Raw genomic sequence first — 20,261 nt, forward strand, 5'->3', positions numbered from 1 at the left:
ATTTCCAAACTATAGTGTTAAGTTAAAGATGCAAGATGTTTAAGAATATGCAGATAATGCATCCATTAGTATAAAAATTGTGATTTATATATCCATATGTGTTTAACTGGAAAAAGAAGAGCACACTAAACCTAAAGCAGAAGAAAGAAAATAATCAAGATTAAAAGGGAAATCAATGAAATGGAGAATAGAAAAACAATAGAGAGAACCAATGAAACCAAAGAATGATTTTTTTTTTTTTTAAGATCAACAAAATTGACAAACGTTTGGCTACACTGACCAAGATAAAAAGAGAGAAGGCTCAGATTACTAGAATCGGAAATAAAATAGGGGACAACACTATTGACCTTACAGAAATAAAAAGGATTATAAAGGAATATTATGAAAAATTGCATGCCAACAAATGAGATAATTTAGATGAAATGGACAAATTGCTAGAAAAACACACACTACTGAAATTATCTCAAGAAGAAACAGCCAATTTGAATAGACCTATAACAAGTGAAGAGATTGGATCAGTAATCAAAAAAATACCAACAAAGAAGAATCCAGGCCTAGATGGCTTCACTGCTTAACTCTACCAGCCATTCGAAGAAGGATTAATACCAATTCTTCACAAACTCTTCCAAAAAATGGAAGAGGAGGGAACACTTCCAAACTTATTCTATGAGGCCATTATTACTCCGATACCAAAACCAGACAAAGACATCACAAGAAAAGATAACTACAGACCAGTATCTCTTACAAAAATTCATAACAAATTATTAGCAAACCAAATTCAGCAGCATATAAGAAGAATTATATACTATGGCCAAATGGGATTTATCCCAGGGATGTAAATTAAGTTTAAAATATAAATATCAATTAGTATAATACATTATATCAATAGAAAACAAACAAACTCTGCCATCAAGTCAATTCTGACTCATAGCAACCCTATAGACAGAGTAGAACTGCCTCATAGGGTTTCCAAGGACTGGCTGGTGGATTCAAACCGCCAACCTTTTGATTAGCAGCTGAGCTCTTAGCCACTGTGCCACCAGGGCCCCATCAATAGAATAAAAAGCAAAAATCACATGATCATCTCAATAGACACAGAAAAAGCATTTGATAAACCCAACACCCTCTCATAGGAAAAAAAAAAACTCAACAAACTAGGAATAAAATGGAACTTCCTCAACCTGATAAATGACAGCTATAAAAAACCCACAGCTAACATCATACTTAATGGTAAAAGATTGGATATTTTCCCCCTCATAGATCAGGAACAAGACAAGAATGCTCCCTTTCACCACTTCTATTCAACATTGTACTGGGGGTTTTAATTAGAGCAGTTAGGCAAGAAGAAGAAATATAGGCATCCAGATTGGGAATAAAGAAGTAAACTTATCCCTATTCACAGATGACATGATGCTGTATATAAAAAATCCTAATTAATCAACTAAAAAACTATTAGAACTAATAAATTCAGCAAGTTTGCAGGTTACTTTATCAAGATACAAAAATCAATTGTGTTTCTATACACTTGGAACGAACAATCTGAAAAGGAAATTAAGGAAATAATTCCATTCACAGTAGCATAAAGAATAATATTTAGGAATCAGTTTAACAAAACAAGTGCAAAACTTAGACTTCAAAAACTGCAAAGCATTGTTGAAAAAAATTAAAGATCTAAATAAATGGAAAAGCATTCATGTTCATAGATTGGAAGCCTTAACATTGTTAAGATGGCAATGCTCAAAAAAACTGATCTACAGATTCAACACAATCCCTGTTAGAATCCCAGCTGATTTCTCTGTACAAATTGACAAACTGATTCTAAAATTCATATGGAATTTCAAGGAACTTAGAATAGCCAAAACAATCTTGAAAATGAAAAAAAGTAAAAGGACTCGTACTTACCAATTTCAAAACTTACTACAAAGCAACAGTAATCAAGACAGCACGATACTGGCATGTAAATAGATACACAGATCAATGTAATAGAACTGAGAGTTCAGAACCCAAACATCTACGGTCAGCTGATTTTCAACAAGGATGTCAAGATCATTCAATGGGGAAAAAAAAGTCTGTTCAACAAATCGTTCTGGGACAAATGAATATCTACGTGCAAAAGAGTGAAGCTGGATCCTTACCTCACACCTTATAAAAACATTAAATCAAAATGGATTACAGACCTAAATGTAAAAGCAAAAGGTATAATATCCTTAGAAGAAAACATAGAAGTAAATCTTCATAACCTTGGATTTGGCAAAGGATTCATAGATACGACACCAAAAGCACAAGCAAGAAAACAAAAAAAATTTTTTCATTATAAAATTAAATACTTTTGTGCTTCAAAAGACATTATCAAGAAAGTGAAAAGATAAACCACAGAATGGGGTAAAATATTTACAAATGATATATCTGATAAGTGACTCGTACACAGAATAGTAAAGAACTCTTACAACTAAACAAAAAAACAAATAACTCAATTAAAAATCAGCAAAAGATCTAAATAGACATTTCTCCAAAGAAGATATACAAATTGCCAATAAGTACATGAATAGATTCTCAACATCATTAGTCATCAGGAAAATGCAACTCAAAACCACAATGAGATACCACTTCATACCCACTAAGATAGTTAGAATGAAAAAGTCAGATGTCAACAAGTGTTGGCAAGTATGTGGAGAAATTAGAACCCTGATACACTGCTGGTTTGAATAGAAAAACAGTCTGATGGTTCCATGAATAATTAAACATAGAGTTACCAAGTTGTTATTGTTGTTGTTGTGTGCCATGGAGTCAATTCTAACTCATAGAGACCCTATGAACTAGTCAAAAGGTGGAAATAGCATTACTCAAAAGGTAGAAACAACTCAAATGTTCATCAATGGACAAATGGATAAACAAAATGTGGTACATCCATACAATGGAATATTATTTGTATGAAGTACTGATACATGCTACAACATGGATGAACCTTGAAAACATTATGCTAAATGGAAGAAGGGAGTCACAAAAGATCACATACTATAAGATGTCATTCACATGAAAGTCCAAAATAAGGAATTCTATAGAGACAGAAGAGCCCTAGTGGTGCAGTGGTTAAGAGTTACTGCTGCTAACGAAAAGGTTGGCAGTTCAAATTCACCAGCTGCTCCTTGGAAACTCCATGGGGCAGTTCTACTCTGTCCTAAAGGGTTACTTGAGCAGGAATCGACTCGATGGCAATATTGTTTTTTTTTTGATACAGACAGAAAGTAGATTAGTGGTTACTTAGGGCTGGGGTGGGGTATATGGAGGATGATAGTAAAAGAACACAGTTTCTTCTTGAGGTGATGAAAATGTTCTAAAATTGACTGTGATTATGGTTGCACATATCTGTGACTATACTAAAAATCATTTAATTGTACATTTTAGGTAAATTGTATGATGTGTGAAAACCTATCTCAATAAAGCTATTTTTTGAAAAGGCATATTAACCCAAAGATTATTAGTAATAGTAAAATTTAGGATAAACATTGATTTGGGCTTAGATTCTTAAAACTAAATTTTAATAAAACTCAATTTTAATAAAACTCAATTTTACTTAAAAAATAAAAGAAACTTTGAAGACTAGGAGATATGCCATCAAGTTGAGGATAAACTGCAGAGGAACAAGGGAGACCCATCAGAAGGCTATTGCAGTAATCCAGGAGAAAGGGAAAGCAGTTGGGACTATGGTGGTAGCCATGGAGGTAATAAAAAATGGCTTTGGGAGAATAGTATATATAGATGTATAAAGTAAGAAGTCAAAGTTTACTGACAACTGAATCTCTACCTACATGCATGTATACATTCATACAAATTATAAATGAATAATATTAAATATACACAATCCATTAGCATTTACATAAAGTTACCTCAACAGGCTTTGTACATTTTGTGCTAGGTAATTTAGTGAATATAGCAAATACAATTTAAAGTCACTTAACACTAATTCAGTTAGAAGTATCAGCTTTAAGCACACATATACACATAGTACACGTAACACTTAGTATTTTAAAGCCTTCTTTAAATTGTTAAAAATCAAAAATGACACTTTAAGGACTAAAGTGCACCTGACCCAAGCCATGATGTTTTTGATCACCTTATGTGCGTGTGAAATCTGGACAACGAATAAAGAAGACTGAAGAAGAATTGATGCTTTTGAATTATGGTGTTAGTGAAGAATATTGAATATACTTCCAGAAGAATGAACAAATCTGTCTTGGAAGAAATACAGCCAGAATTCTCATTAGAAGCAAGGATGGCAAGACTTCGTCTCACAAACTTTAGACATGTTATCAGGAGTCCCTGGAGAAGGACATCATGCCTGATAAAGTAGAGGGTGAGCAAAAAAGAGGAAGATCTTCAAGGAAATGGACTGACACAGTGGCTGCAACAATGGGCTCAAGCATAACAACGATTACAATGGGGCAGAACTGCACAGTGTTTTGTTCAGTCGTACATAGGATCGCTATGAGTTGGAACCAACTAGATGGCACCTAACAACAACAATATTCTAAACTCAGATCAATAAATATTTTACAAAATAAATATTTTTAAATGGTACTAAGAAAGTTAGGTTACAAAGTTGTTGCTTAACATTTTCAGCTTAGATCAGGAAACATAAGCAAATTGAGAGATTTAAGAAAGCCAATATTCTGTTAAAATTGGTTGCAGCTGCTGCAAAATGAATACTACAGACATCACAAAAGCATAATTTGTTTGTTAAAACAATACCTTCCTTGCTAGTTTGAGCTACAGCTTTATAGCTCTAAAAAAAAAAATGGTAATAATTTACATAAATGGTTTTAAATATGATTCAAATTAAAAAGACAACACTAATATGATGCTACTTCAAATGATTAAGAAATTTTACCTGTTAGCAGGGTAAAGAGGTTAAGTCATCTCAGTTAATTTCCTGTAATACCAAAGGGAATGCATTTCACCCTGATGGAAGGGTAGATCTGTGTCATAGTCCTAGTTCTGTCATAAACTGGCAATGTGAAGTTGAACCCTTGGCTTCTCTAGGGTTTTGTTTCCTCTGCTATAGAAATGAAGGAGTTTGGTTAAGGTAGCCTGTGTGGCTCTGAGAAGACATTTAGGGTGAAGAAATGGACTTTTTATAACATAGATGGACTTGTTTTATTTTCCACCTGTGCAATACCATAATTCAGAAGTATTCTACAGTATTATTCTGGAAAAATTTTCCCACAGAATGCCAGTATTACTAATGACTGATATTATTTAAGCAGAAAACAGAGCATCAAACCATAACAATTTTGCTTAAAAAAAACTTTAAAAGGCTGGTGATATTTGGGTTTAAAATGGTGTCAGAATATCTTGCCTTTTAATTTTAACGAGCTAAAAATCTGTGCAGGAAAAGAATGACAAAGACATTGTATTATTTAAGTCTTTATCTTGATATGTAATCAATGCATGCCAATTGAGAAGTAAATACCTTGAAATTCTATCAAGAATGTAAAGGTAATGAAAACTGGTTCCCACAGAAAAGATGATTCCTTCCACTGAAATGCCACACAAAACCACAGGGATCTGAGTGAATTGAACAGAGATAAATAAGGCTATCATGACCAAAAATGTTTTATGACCCAGCATGCGTTTTCTATTCTGGTGACTGACACATGCACATCTTGCCCTAGTCTAATGGGTTCTTCTTTTCTGTCCCCATCACAAGGACCACTTCAGAGGTTTCTAGTTGAATGCCGTTGCAGGTTTCTTACAAATCCTATTTGTCTCAAACTGACAAGGAATATTATTCCAGCCCCATTTATCTTTTTCATTAACAATGACAGCACAGCGTTCTTCCTGATGGTTGTTGGGTTCACCTTTATGCCAGAATCTAAAAGGGAAGAGAAAAAAAGCAAAATCATAGGTCAGTGACAATGCAGAGAAAATTCCCCTGGTGAACAATTGAGAGTTGTGCTGTCCAACACAATAGTCACTAGTCACACGTAGCTATTGAGCACTTGAAATGTGACTTCTCTGTATTGAGATGCTTTAATTGTAAAGCGTACATTGTATTGCTGATACAAAAGATTTAGTACAAAAAAAAATGTAAATGTCAGTAATACTTTTTATATTGATAACATGTTAAAATAAAAATATTTAGATATATGGGTTAAAATGTATTATTAAAATACATTTCACCTATTTCTTTCCACTTTCTTAATATGGCTACCAGAAAATTGAAAATTACATATATGACCTAAGTTTTTACACAATTTATATTAGACAGAGCTGGTTGGAGGAAGAATATGACAAGATTATAATTGTTTCAAAAACAATTTTTATTTCTTTGTATTTTCCACAAATGTAAAGCCTAAGAATTTTTTTCACACTACTCCCATGGTATCCATTCTTTCACTGGCATTGGACAAATAAAAAAACTGAAGGAAAGTTCGCTGAAGTCATGACTTCATTCTGTAACTGGGGAAGAGCATATAAAGGTTACTCGATGTATATTGTTGTACTCTGAGTAAGCATGCTCATCCTATAATAAATTCTGCCTGCTACCTTCATCTCCCCTTTGCCTATAAAGCCCTCTAGCCCCAGTCAATATACTTACACCATGTCTGGGTTAAATGGCGTCCTGTCCAACCACTGCCACTGCCCTTCACTGTTCTGATTTGTAAGTCCCAGGAAATAGGAAAATTGGGTATTCAAAAACTGAATAATAAAGTTCTGTGTAAAAAAGATAAAATTTTATAAATATGTTTGCACTTACGAAGTGATGGCTGTTATGTTGGAGAAAAAGGAAAAAAGTCAAATAGATTACTGATTACATGCAAAAGCTTTGGCACCAGACAGATCTGTTTTCCAATCCTCCCTCTGCCATTTGTTCAGTAATGTTAGCAGGTGCTTTCATCACCAAACTCTAGTTTTCTCATCTCCAAAAGGGCCAACTCCACTATTTCACAAAGTTACTGTGAAGATTAATGGAGATCAGATTTGTAAACCTCTTAACGCAGTGCTTATTAGGATTGGAATTTTAGGAGATTTTGTTTTTAAAATTGCTTTCTTTATTTGCTTGTGTATTTTGTTAAATTCCATTTTATTCAATGAGTCAGTGAACCTGCAGACTGAAAAACCGTAGAGACAGAGTCCTCTAGGAAACCCTGCTACCAAGAATAAAAAAGAACCTGAGTAATACTACATATACAAAAATAAATTGCATGAAGAAAAATTTTAGTTTTTTTAGTCTCTTGGACGGGAAGCACCCCGGTGTCGCTTGGATTCCACTGGCCCGCACTGGCTGGCTCCCTGAGTGCCTTTTGTTGGCTGCTGGTGTTGCTTTTTTCCACTTCTGTAGATTTCTTCCTTACCTCTCACCACCTCCCTGTCCTTTCTCTCAAATACCTGGCTCTGTGCACCATCTTTGCTTCTTCCTGAAATGCTGCGAAACACCCACTGACTGTGAAATTCTTCCCTGCCTGTGCTGGCCGGTAGGACCCCCCAGGGCTTTTTTGATTTTTGGCTCTGATTTGTTTTGTTTTGATTTGTTTGTTTGTTTTCTTTCTCTTTTCTCGGCTTGGGAGCCCGGGCTAGCCAGGCATTACTGTGAGGCTTGGAAGCTACTCCCCTACTCTGCACAGAGGCACAGCGACATCCCTGGGGGAATTTCTTTTTTCTTGTTTTTTGGGCACTTCTTTTGTTTTTTTTTTTTTTATTGTTGTTGTTGTTGTTTGTTTGTTTGTTTGTTTTGTTTTCTTCTCTCCCTTTTTCCCTTTTTGTCTTTCTTCATTTCCAGTTTCTCGATTTATTCATTTTTTTCTTTTACCCTTTTTCTTTTTTTTTTCACTTTTGTTTTTCCTCATTTCTCAGTCTGTCATCTCTCCACTCCAATAGCAAGCACCCTTAGCATTCTTTTTTGTTTGTATGTATGTTTTTGGCTCCTGTTATTTTCTCCTCTCTCTCTTCTTTCCCATACCTATCTTAGCTCCACACATCACAATCTATCCCCTCCTTCTTGCCTACCTGCACTGTGCACTGAACATCACAACCCCCAGCAGCACAAGCACAGCCTACTGGAACCTGCACTGCACTGATTTCCGGTCGGCCCTGTAAGCCCTGGTACATGCCACAAACAACCCATCCTAGCAACTCCCCTTCAACTGGACCTGACCTGCTGTACCATACCTGAGTGACTGACCCTGCCCATTGGAGAAGAAGGTGAAAAATCTCGTGCCCACAGATGAGCAAACAACAAAGAATGCACAGCCCGCCTGCTCAGACATAACCAAATAAAACAAAAAAGAAAGACAAAACAAACAAATCTACAATCAATAAACAAGGAAAATAACCATTGAATGCCTCAAAGACAGCAGACAATATCAAAACATTTACAAAAACTGGACAGGATGGTTCCAGTAGGCATCCAAAATAAAACATCAGATGACCTTTCAGTAGAAGAAAATCACTAGAACTAACTAATAGGGAATTCAATCCCTAATATTCAGAATTATCCAAGGTTGAAGCAAAAAGAAGACAAAAATGAGGGAAAAATAGACAAATTCATGGAAAAAGCAGACAAATTCACAGAAAATACAGACAAAAAAATGGAAGAATTCAAGAAAATAATACAGAAATAAAATGCTAAAATAAATTCACAACTAGAAATCTTACAAAAACAACAATTGGAAATCCAAAAGATAAACAACAAGATTTCAGAAATGGGCAGTGTCACAGAAGGGCTGAGGAACAGGCTTGAAATGATGGAATATAAGATCAGCAAAATTGAAGACAAACACGTGGATACAACTCTGTTTGAGGAAAAATCAGAAAAAAGAATAAAGAAAATGAAGAAACCCTGAGAATTATGTGGGATACAATCAAAAGGAAAAATCTGTAAGTGATTAGAGTTTCAGAACAGGGGCAGAAAACAGAAAACACAGAGAGGATCATTGAAGAACTGCTGACAGAAAACTTCCCCAATATCATGAAAGATGGAAAGCTGACCATCCAAGAAGCTCAACAAAACACATATAGGATAGCCCCCAAAAGAAAATCAACAAGGCATATCACAATCACATTTGCTAAAACCGAAGACAGACAAAGAATCCTGAGAGCAGCTCAAGAAAAACAAAAAGTCACATACAGAGCAGAAACAATTAGATTAAGCTTGGATTATTCGGCAGAAACCATGCAGGCAAGAAGGCAATGAAATGACATATATAAAACCTTGAAAGAAAAAAATTACCAGCCAAGAATAAAATATCCTGCAAAACTCTCATTCAAATAGGATGGTGAAATTAGTTCATTTCCAGATATACAGAAATTAAGGGACTATGTAAAAACAAAACTGAACTTACAAGACTTATTAAAAGGAGTCCTTCGATCTGAGAACAAACAACATCAGACCACAGGCTGAATATAGGACACAGGATTGTACTAGCCAGATACCAACCTAAGAAATGAATTCTTAAGGACTATGTAAAACCAAAAGAATTACAACAGGAAACCAAAGAGGTTAATCTGTAAATGACAATTGCATCAGAACAATATAAGAGGGAATAAACGGTGTAGGTATAGAACCTTCTAATGGAGAGGAAGGCAAGGTGATACCAAGTAATAATAGACTGGTTCAAATCAAGGAAGATAAGGGTAAATCCCAGTGTAACCACAGAGAAAGTTAACAAACCTACTTATCAAAATAAAGAAGAAAAACATAAAGTCTCAGTGAAAAAAAAACTACAAAAACAGAAGAAATGAAAAAAAATCCACAAAACAAAAGGAACTCAGCACAGGAGAGTAAGAGGAGCAAAGAAAACGTCAGCACCACAAAAAAAAAAGCACTACAAAATGCAATCCCACTCCTAGGAATATATCCTAGAGAAATAACAGCTGTCACATGAATAGACATATGCACAACCATATTCATTGCAGCACTGTTCACAATAGCAAAAAGATGGAAACAACCTAGATGCCCATCAACAGAAGAATGGATAAACAAACTATGGTACATACACACAATGGAGTATTATGCAAAGATAAAGAACAATGATGAATCTGTGAAGCATCTCACAACATGGATGAAACTGGAGGACATTATGCTGAGTGAAATAAATCAATCACAAAAGGCCAAATATTGTATGAGACCTCTACTGTAAAAACTCAAGTAAAAGTCTACATACAAAAAGAAACAATCTTTGTTGGTTACGAGGGATGGGGGGGAACTAAACAGACAATAGATAAGTGGTAACTTTGGTGAAGGGTCCGACAGTACACAATACCAGGGAAGCCAGCACAATTTGTACAAGGAAAGGTCATGGAAGCTCCATAGACACTTCCAAACTCCCTGACGGACTGAATTGCTGGGCGGAGGGCTGTGGGGACCATGGTCTCGGGGAACATCTAGCTCAATTGGCATAACACACTTTATAAAGACAACGTTCTACATTCTACCTTGGTGAGTAGTGTCTGGGGTCTTAAAAGCCTGGGAGCAGCCATCTAAGATACCCCACTGGTCTCACCCCTTCAGGAGCAAGGGAGAATGAACAGAACAAGATACAAGGAAAAAAGTAGTCCAAAGGTCTAATGGACCACAGCTACCATGGTCTCCACCAGACTGAGTCCCGTGCAGCTAGCTGGTGCCCGGCTACTACCACTGACTTCTCTGACTGGGATCACAATAGAGGGTCCTGGATAGAGCTGTAAAAGGATGTAGAACAAAATTCTAACTCACACACACACACACACAAAAAAAACAGATTTACCAGCCTGACAGACTGGAGAAACCCCGAGAGTATGGCCCCCAGACATCCTTTTAGCTCAGTGGTGAAGTCACTCCCGAAGTTCACCGTTCAGCCGGGAATTGGACAGCCTCATAAAACAAAATGGGACTAATGAGGCACAGCAGTCCAGGGACAAGGACTCGAAGGCTGGAGGGGACAGGAAAGCTGGTGATAGGGAACCCAAGGATGAGAAAGGACAGTGTTGGCAGGTTGTGGGGTTGTTAACCATTGTCATAGGGCAATATGTGTACTAACTGTTTAATGAGAAACTATTTGTTCTGCAAACCTTCATCTACGGTACAAAAAAAAAGAGAGAGAATTAGCTATGTGAGATCAAATTGACAACAGCAACTCAAAAGGTTTGATGGGAAACCTAGGGGGCAGTGAGTTGAAGATAACAATGATCAAATAATTTGGAAAAGGATAGTGAAAATAGCAGCACAACTGGAAGAATGTAATCGATGTCACTGAATTGTACATGTAGAAATTTTTGAAATGGTGTAACTTTAGCTATGTATATTTTCACCAAAAAAAAAGTCCTCTAAGTTCGAGAAGGGAGAGTGTTGACATGTTGTGGGGTTGTTAACCAATGTCATAAAACAATATGTGTACTGACTGTTTAATGAGAAACTATTTGTTCTGTAAACCTTCATCTAAAGTACAATAAAAAAATAAAAAGAAAAAAATTTTAGTTTCTAAAAAAAATGAATTTACATTAGAGATTTCCTTATTTAGAATTATAATCATACATCTGAGCTATTTTCCTATGCTTTTTCCTGAGATGCTACTTCAGTCCTTATTAACCATCCATTTATTCACTTATTCACCAACATTTATCAAGACCTATCCATCATTCCTGGCACCGCATAGAACACTGGAGATGCAAAGATGAGTGAGCATGGCCCCAGCCCTCCCCAATGTAAGAACCAATGGAAGAGATGAGTAGGGAACAGACAATTACAGTCCACTCTAGTAAGTCCCATGAAGTACCAAGGAAGTACCTCTAACTTCATATAGGGAGGGTGGAGTAGGGAAGGTGGTACGGCGGTAGAGAAGTTTTCTGGAAGAAATAACTTCTGAAGCAAATCTTGAAGGACCAGAAAACACTGGCCATATTTAAAATAAAAAAAAAAATGAGAGAGGAAGAAAAGGCTTTCCAGGCAGATGGAATAGATTAAGCAAAGGCACAGAGGCGTAATAAAGCAGAAAAAATCTCTTTCTCTGCAAAGAGATTCATAACCAGCAGAGAGAAGCTGATGTGAACCCTCAACGTACCTGCTCAGCCTCTGTGCTGATGGTGACTAGGTTGGCCCCCATCCCTGTACAGTTTCTTACACTCTCAGCCCAGGTCTTGTTGTCATTAAGAATAATATAGCAGTTGGACTGGAAGGCTCTCCAGTCAACAGGACAGCAATTCCAGGTGCTCCCTCAGGTGAAAGTTGAAATGGAAAATAGTTACAAGGCACATTTCATCTGTAACAGGTTGAGTATTTTACTGCTCAATATCCAATTTACCACTTGTGGGAATAAGACCAAGATTACCAAAAACATTCTGTTTCCTCAAAAATCCTGAAAATTACAATTCTAAATATCTTCTAAGCAGAAGCATCTGGATCACAGAATGGCTATGAGAAAATTATAAAGTACTCTCTAAGAAGACGTGATCATTATTCAATATCCATACATCTATTTAGTTTCATATTTTAAGTGTTTTCATAACAAAGCCTTTTACAGGGCTTTTTATCTGAAGTGAGCAAATAAACTGCCAAAAGTCTCAAACATTTCTCCTTCTCCCAAATAAGACTTCACAAATTCCAGAAATTAAAACAGATAAAGGCACTTCAGCAAAGCTATATATTCTAGGAGAAAACTGTCCTTATGATATGTCTGAATCAAGGAAAAAAATGAATTGAATTAGTATATGTTTTCAATATAAAAAACAGCCCATAAATGTGTTAAATTATATTCTAGAGTTAGTCAACTGATTACAGTCATGGGAAATAATTCCATCTCAATTTATCAACGTTCACCTTTGTGTCAGATCCTCATTTTATGATATTTTAATCTCTTCTGGTTTACTACTGATATTCTTTAAATGATATTATGAATTTGAATGGAAATTAAAAAAAGAAAAATTCTCGTATGTTCTCTGCTATCTGTACCTTTCATTTTTGATTTCTCTCTGATGCACGTCAGCATGCTGTGGTACTCTGGTAACTTGAACACTCTGGTGCCTCTTTTACAGCGTAGAAATTTGTGATGAGTCACTGACAAGGAAGAAAACAAGTTAATTTCCTTTCCCGATATAACCACTTAATTAGGGAAATGAGGACTAACCTCTCCAAACTTTCTCTTACCATGATAGTTACCACTACTACTTGTCATCGAGTTGACTCTGACTCGTGGTGACCCCGTGGAGTCAGAGTACAACTGTGCTCCATAGGGTTTTCAATGTTGATTTTTTAAAAGTAGATCTCCAGGCATTTTCTCCAAGGCACCTCTGGATGGACTTGAACCACCAACATTTCAGTTAGTAGCTCAGCACCATAACCATTTGTACTACCAGGGAGTCTGCCATAATAGTTAAGACCCCCACATTCTCTTTTTGTTCCCACCTAGTTTCTTTGTTCCAGCTCTTGGTGAATTGGTTGAAAATTGGTGGAAAATTAATACTTTTCTTATCATATTTCCCATTTTGTGCTTTTCAAGGGTAGTTGTATAAATATTTATGTGCATGTGCTTTTTTTTTAATTGTGCTTTAGATGAAGGTTTACAGAGGAAATTAGTTTCTCATTAAACAATTAATACACATATCATTTTGTGGCATTGATTGCCAACCCCAAGACGTGTCAACATTCTCCCCTTCTCAACCTTGGGTTCTCTGTTTCCATTCATCCAGCTTTCCTGTCCCCTCCTGCCTTCTCATACTTGCCCGTGGGCTGGTGCCCTCTTTAGTCTAGTATCCATGGTTGAGCTCTGTGTATTATTGTTTGTTTTACGGGCCTGTCTAATCTTTGGCTGAAGGGTGAACCTCAGGAGTGACCTCAGTACTGAGTTAAAACAGTGTCGGGGGCCATACTCTTTGGTGTTTCTCTAGCCTCTGTCAGACTGTAAGTCTGGTCCTTTTTTGTGAGTTAGAATTTTGTTCTACATTTTTCTCCAGCTCTGTCTGGGACCCTTTATTGTGGTCCCTGTCAGAGCAGTTGGTAGTGGTAGCCAGGCACCATCTAGGTGTGCTGGATTCAGTCTGGATTCCGTCTGGTGGAGGCTGTGGTAGTTGTGGTACACTAGTCCCATGGACTAATCTTTCCCATTTGTCTTCATTCTCCCTTGCTCCAGACGGGGTGGGACCAGTGGTGTGTGTATGTGTTTTTAAGCATATTTTTATGTCAGAGTTTGTGTTAGAGTGTATATTTTTGGTGAACACTGGAATAGCTCTGCAAAGTTTTATAAGCCTTTTGCATTCGTTTATTTTTTAAAAAGTTTTTCTGTGAAATATAACGAAACATAGAAAAGTAGAAAAAAACATTAATGTATAGTTTAACAAATTATTGTAAAGAAATGCTTAATATAATAAATACCTAGGAAGAGAAATAGAACGTTGCCAACACCGCAGGTAGCCTCCACCTCCCAAATGCAACCCACTCCTTCCCCCTTAAATGTAACCACCTCAGGGCTTTTAAAACAATCACTTCTGTGCTTTGCTTCACAATTTCACCACTTAACAACATATCCTTAAACCATACAGATCAGATTTACTTGCTTTGAAACTTTATATAAATGGAATGATACAGTATGTATTCCTTTGGGTCTGACTTCTCTCTGCATCTTGTTTCTAAAACGTACCTAAGTTGCATGCAGCTATAATTCGACCACTTTCATTGTTATAAAGTGATCTATTGTCTTAATGCATTAAAATATATTTATCTATTCTACTTCCCATAGATATTTCCATTGTATCTAGTGTTTAGCTATTGTGAACTATGCTGCTATGAGCATTTTTGAATAGGCATCCTAGAGCACATAAGCACACATTTTTCTACAGGCTATATGCCTAAGAGTGGAATTGATCATAATAGGGTGTACATATTGTCAGTTATGATAGTGTCAGACTTTTCCAAAGTGGTTATACTTCTCTATAGTCCTGTAAGCAGCAATGCACTAAAGGTCCAGAAGCTTCACAGCATTGTCAATATTTGGTAGTGTCAGACTTTTCCATTGTTGCCATCCTGGCATGTTTATGACTGTATCTCATTCTGAGTTGAATTTGCATTTCTCTGATAACTAATAAGGTTGAGACTTTTTTGTATCTTTACTACTTTAATTTTCTCTTTTGAATAGTGCCTATTCAAGACTTTGCCCATTTTTCTATTTTATTATCTATATTTTTCCTATTGATTTGAAAGAACTTTTATATATTCTGCACGCTAATTCTTTATTAAGGAGCCAAGGTAGCACAATGGTTAGGTGTTTGGCTGTTAACTGAAAGGTTGGTGGTTTGAACCCACGCAGTGGATCAACAGGAGAAAGACCTGGTAATCTGCTTCTGTAAAGATTACAGCCAAGAAAGCCCTATGGGGCAGTTCTACTCTATTACATATGGTCACTATGAGTCAAAATCGACTTAACAACAACAATCATTTATCAATTATATGTATTATGAATGTATTTTCTTATAGCTTTCTGTTTCCACTCTCTTGGTGATATCTTGTATTACACAGTAATTCTTATTTTAATGTAGTATATCCTTTTTTTAATTGTACTTTAGATGAAGTTTACAGAACAAATTAGTTTCTCATTAAACAATTAATAGACATATTGTTTTGTGACACTGGTTGTCAACTCCACGACTTGTCAAACTCTCCCCTTATCTAATTTTTTTTTTTTATTGACTACTGTATTTGTGACTTGTTTAATAAATCTTTTCCTGCCTCAAGGTCATGAAGCTATTTCCATTTATCTTCTAAAAAGCTTTATTGATTTGCTTTTCACATTTGGACAATAATTCACCTGGAATTATTTTTTGTAGATGGTATAAGACAAGAAATCAGTTTTTTTAATAAGAATACTCAATTGTGTCTGCAACATTAATTGAACAAAACTGTCATTTTCCCCTAATTCTGCAATACCTACTCCTGCTTTATATAAAGAGCAGATATATTCATCTGTAAATAAACTATTCTTTTCCTCTGGTCTATTTGTGTATACTTGCATGTTTACTGTCTTATTTTAATTACAATAACTTTAGGGAGGTGGAGCCAACATGGCACTATGGAGAGAAGCACCACACCATCCTTCCACAACAAAGACCTGAAAAACTAAGTAAAACAGAGACAAACATCAATCCTGGAACCCTAAGCTTCAAATGAAGAGATAAAGAACTCAGCAAGCACCAAATGGAATAAGAAACTGACAGAAAACAGAGAGCTAGGAGAACTACGGGCAGAGGTCCCATATCAGCTAATGCAGCATGGGTTCATCATCTTAGACTCCTGTCAGAGATGGGCCAACAGGGAGCACAGGAAAGTAGCTTCATAGAGCTCCCAGCAGGAGACAGAGCACCCGGTAACCGGCAATATACATTTTCCCTCCCCTCATCCCTCTCCCCCCGCTCTACCTCCACCCATTCCTAAGTGGCTGCAATAGCCGGCTGGGAAGTGCAGGGCCCGTGATGCCTGGATTCGCCCCAACAACATTGGAGATCGGTGGACAGGGAGTAAGGGAAAACAGTGTCACGGAACTCCCAGCAGGAGACTGAACAACTGGTAACCAGTGATATATGCTTTCCCACCTCCCACCCTTCTTCCCCACCACTCGGCCTCATCTGCTTCCACTGACTTCAGTCTGTTCACCAGGAGGCACCAGCTTTGGCCTTATGCCGCTTGGACTCAGCCCACTAACGCTGGCCGGCTCGTTGAGTCCCATTTGTGTGTTGCTGGTGTTGCTTTTATCCACTTCTTCTGGTTTCTTCCGTGTCTCTCACCACCTCCCCCTCCTTTCTCTCAAACACTAGGCTTCATGTGCCATCTTTGCTTCTTCTTGAAAGGCTATGAAGCGCTGCTCAACTGGGGAACTGCTCCCTCTGCCCATGCCGCCAGACTGGTGGGATCCCTGGGGTTTTTTTTTTGTTTGTTTTTGTTTTGTTTTGTTCTGTTTGTTTGCTTTCTTTTTCTTTTTGAGGTTTGGGAGCCCCTTCTAGCCAGGCTGTACTGCTTGGCTTGGGAGCCACTTCTCTGGTCTGCGCAGCCACACCAGTGGGATCCACAGGAGCATTTCTTTTTTCTTTTTGTCTTTTGTCATTTCTCAGTTTTTTATCTTTCTATACTTACCATCTTTTCCAGTCTCCTGATTACCTGGTGCTGTGTGACATCTCTACCCCTTCTAGCCAGGCTGTACTTCACGGCCTCGGAACCACTTCCCTGGTCTTTGCAGCTGCACTGGTGGAATGCCTGGGGGCTTTGCTTTACTTTTTTTTCCTAATTCTTATTTATTTATTTATTTTTATTTTCCTTTTTATTTTTTTCCATTTCTCGGTTTCTTATCTCTCCACTCCAATGGCAAGCTCCCTTAGCACTCTTTTTTTCTTTGGTTTTTGGCTCCTGTTTCTCACTCCTCTCTCTCCTCTTTTTCATATCCATCATAGCTCCACACATCACAATCTCCCCCCTCCTTCCTGCCAACCTGCACCATGCACTAAACATCACACCCCCAAATAACATAGGCACGACCTACCGGAACCTGCCTGCACTGATTCCCAGTCTGCCCTGTCAACTCTAGTATGTGTCACAAACAACCTATCCAAGCCCCTCCCCTTAAGCTGGACCTGCCCTGCTGCACCACAACTGAGTGACTGACCCTGTACATTGGACAAAGAGGTGAAAAGTATCATGCCCACAAACAAGCAAACAGCAAAGATTGCACAGCCTGCCTGCTCAGACATAACCAAATAAAACAAAAAAGCAGGATTAAACAAACAAATCTACAATCAATAAATGAAGAAAAAACTGAAGGTCCCAAAGACAGCAGACAATATCAAAACATATAAAAAAGTGACAAGATGGTTCCAGTAAGCATCCAAAATAAAACACCAGATGACTTTCCAGTAGAAGAAAAGGCACTAGAAATACGTGATAGGGAATTTAAATCTCTAATACTCAGAGTTATCCAAGAATTGAAGCAAAAAGGAGACAAAAATGAGGAAAAAATACAAATTTATAGAAAAAGGTAGAAAATGTCATGGAAAATACAGACAAAAAATGGAAGAAATAAGGAAATTAATACAGGAACAGAACAACCAGAAATCATACAAAAACAACAATCAGAAATCGAAAAGATAAACAAGATTTCAGAAATGGACAGTGTCATAGAAGGGCTGAGGAGCAAGTTTGAAATGATGGAATATAGGATCAGCGAAACTGAAGACAAACACTTGGATACAACTCTTAGGAAAAATCAGAAAAAAAGAACAAAGAAAAATGAAGAAACCCTGAGAATTACTTGGGATACAATCAAAAGCAAAAATTTGCCAGTGATTGGGGTTCCAGAACAGGGGGAGAAAACAGAAAACACAGAGAGGATCATTGAAGAATTGCTAACAGAAAACTTCCCTAATATCATGAAAAGCTAACCATCCAAGAAACTCAACGAACTCCATATAGGATAGACCCCAAAAGAAAATCACTAAGGCATATCATAATCACACTCACTAAAACCAAAGACAAAGGAAGAATCCTGAGAGCAGTTTGATAAAAATGAAAAGTCACATACAAAGGATAAACAATAAGACTGAGCTCTGATTATTCAGCAGAAACCATGCAGACAAGAAGGCAATGGGATGACATATATAAAACCTTGAAAGAAAAAAATTGCCAACAAAGAATAATATATCCTGCAAAACTCTCATTCAAATAGGTTGGTGAAATTAGGACATTTCCAGATAAACAGAAATTAAGGGACTATGTAAAAACCAAACTGAACTTACAAGAATTATTAAAGGGAGTCCTTTGATCTGAGCACAAACAGCATCAGACCACAGCCTGAATCTAGGAGGCAAAATTGTAACTGCCAGATACAAACCTAGGAAATGAGCTCTCAAGGACTATTCAAAATCAAAAGAATTACAACAGGGAACTAGAGAGGTTAAGCTGTAAATGACAACAAAGTCAAAACAATAAAAAGGCAATAAATGGTGTAAGTATAGAACTTTCTAATGGAAAGGAAGGCAAGGTGATACCAACTAATAATAGACCGCTTCAAATCTAGGAAGATAAGGGTGAATTTCCAGGTAACCACAAAGAAAGTTAACAAACTTACTCATCAAAATAAAGAAGAAAAACAAAGTCTCAGTTAAAACAAAATCTACAATAACAAAAGAAATGGAAAAAAAATCTATAAACAAAAGGAATTCAGCACAAGAAAGTAAGAGGAACAAAGAAATGTCAGCATCACAAAAAAAAAAAAAAAAACTACAAAATGACAGCACTACACTCACATATATCAATAGTTACACTGAATGTCAATGGCCTAAACGCACCCATAAAGAGACAGAGAGTGACAGAATGGATAAAAAAAAAACAGGATCCATCAATATACTGTCTACAAGAGACACATCTTACAAACAAAGACAAAAATTTATTAACAATCAAAGGATGGAAAAAATATATCAAGCAAACAGCTACAAAAAAGAGCAAGAGTGACAATACTAATCTAAGATAAAATAAACTTTAGAATGAAATCCACCATAAAAAACAAAGAAGGGCACTATATCATGACTAAAGGGATGATCCTTCATGAAGACACAACCATAATAAACATCTACACACCCAATGACAGGGCTACAAAATACATAAAGCAAACTCTAAAAGCACTGAAAAGAGAAACTGACAGTTTCACAATAATAGTAGGAGACTTCAACACACCACTCTCGGTAAAGGACAGAACATCTAGAAAGAAACTCAACAAAGATACAGACAAGCTAAAAGGCACAATCAGCAAACTTGACTTCATAGACATATAGAACACTCCACCCAACAGCTGAAAAGAACACATTCTATTCCAGCGCACATGGAACATTCTCCAGAATAGACCACATCTTAGGCCACAGAAAATCCCTCAACAAAAACTAAAACATTGAGATAATATAAAGTATCTTCTCTGACTACAACACCAGCAAGGTAGAAGTTAACAACAGGAATATCAAGGGAAAAAAATCAAATACATGGAAACTGGATAACACTCTGCTTAAAAATGACTGGCTAATAGCCGAAATCAGAGATGGAATAAAAAAATTGCTAGAATCAGGTGAGAATGAAAACACATCATACCAAAACCTTTGGGACACAGCAAAGGCAGTCCTCAGAGGGCAATTTATAGCAATAGATGCACACATCAAAAGAGAAGAAAGAGACAACATCAAAACATTAGCTATACAATTAGAACAAATAGACAGAGAACATCAAGAAAAGCCCACAGCCACCAGAAGGAAAGAAATAATAAAGA

At 36.7% G+C, this 20,261-nt stretch overlaps 1 protein-coding gene across 5 annotated transcripts in view; it reads right to left on the bottom strand.

The window, feature by feature from the left end:
• Positions 1–4,761: 4,761 nt before the first annotated feature.
• The window catches only part of CLEC4D (C-type lectin domain family 4 member D), a 111,741-nt gene continuing 96,241 nt past the window's right edge, over positions 4,762–20,261 (bottom strand). For 4 of the 5 annotated variants that reach the window (XM_023741525.1, XM_023741527.1, XM_023741524.1 and 1 more), the window contains 4 exons: positions 12,926–13,030; positions 12,039–12,190; positions 6,599–6,714; positions 4,762–5,872 (listed from right to left, as the gene is read on the bottom strand). In XM_023741525.1, the coding sequence (XP_023597293.1) occupies positions 5,725–5,872; positions 6,599–6,714; positions 12,039–12,190; positions 12,926–13,030 (521 nt within the window). In that variant the 3' untranslated portion in view covers positions 4,762–5,724. Of the gene's footprint in view, positions 5,873–6,304; positions 6,460–6,598; positions 6,715–12,038; positions 12,191–12,925; positions 13,031–20,261 lie in introns of those variants that run through there. The other variant, XM_023741526.1, reaches the window with a different exon arrangement.

This window comes from Trichechus manatus, unplaced genomic scaffold (assembly GCF_000243295.1).
Source record: "Trichechus manatus latirostris isolate Lorelei unplaced genomic scaffold, TriManLat1.0 scaffold00182, whole genome shotgun sequence".
NCBI classification, from domain to species: Eukaryota; Metazoa; Chordata; class Mammalia; order Sirenia; family Trichechidae; genus Trichechus; species Trichechus manatus.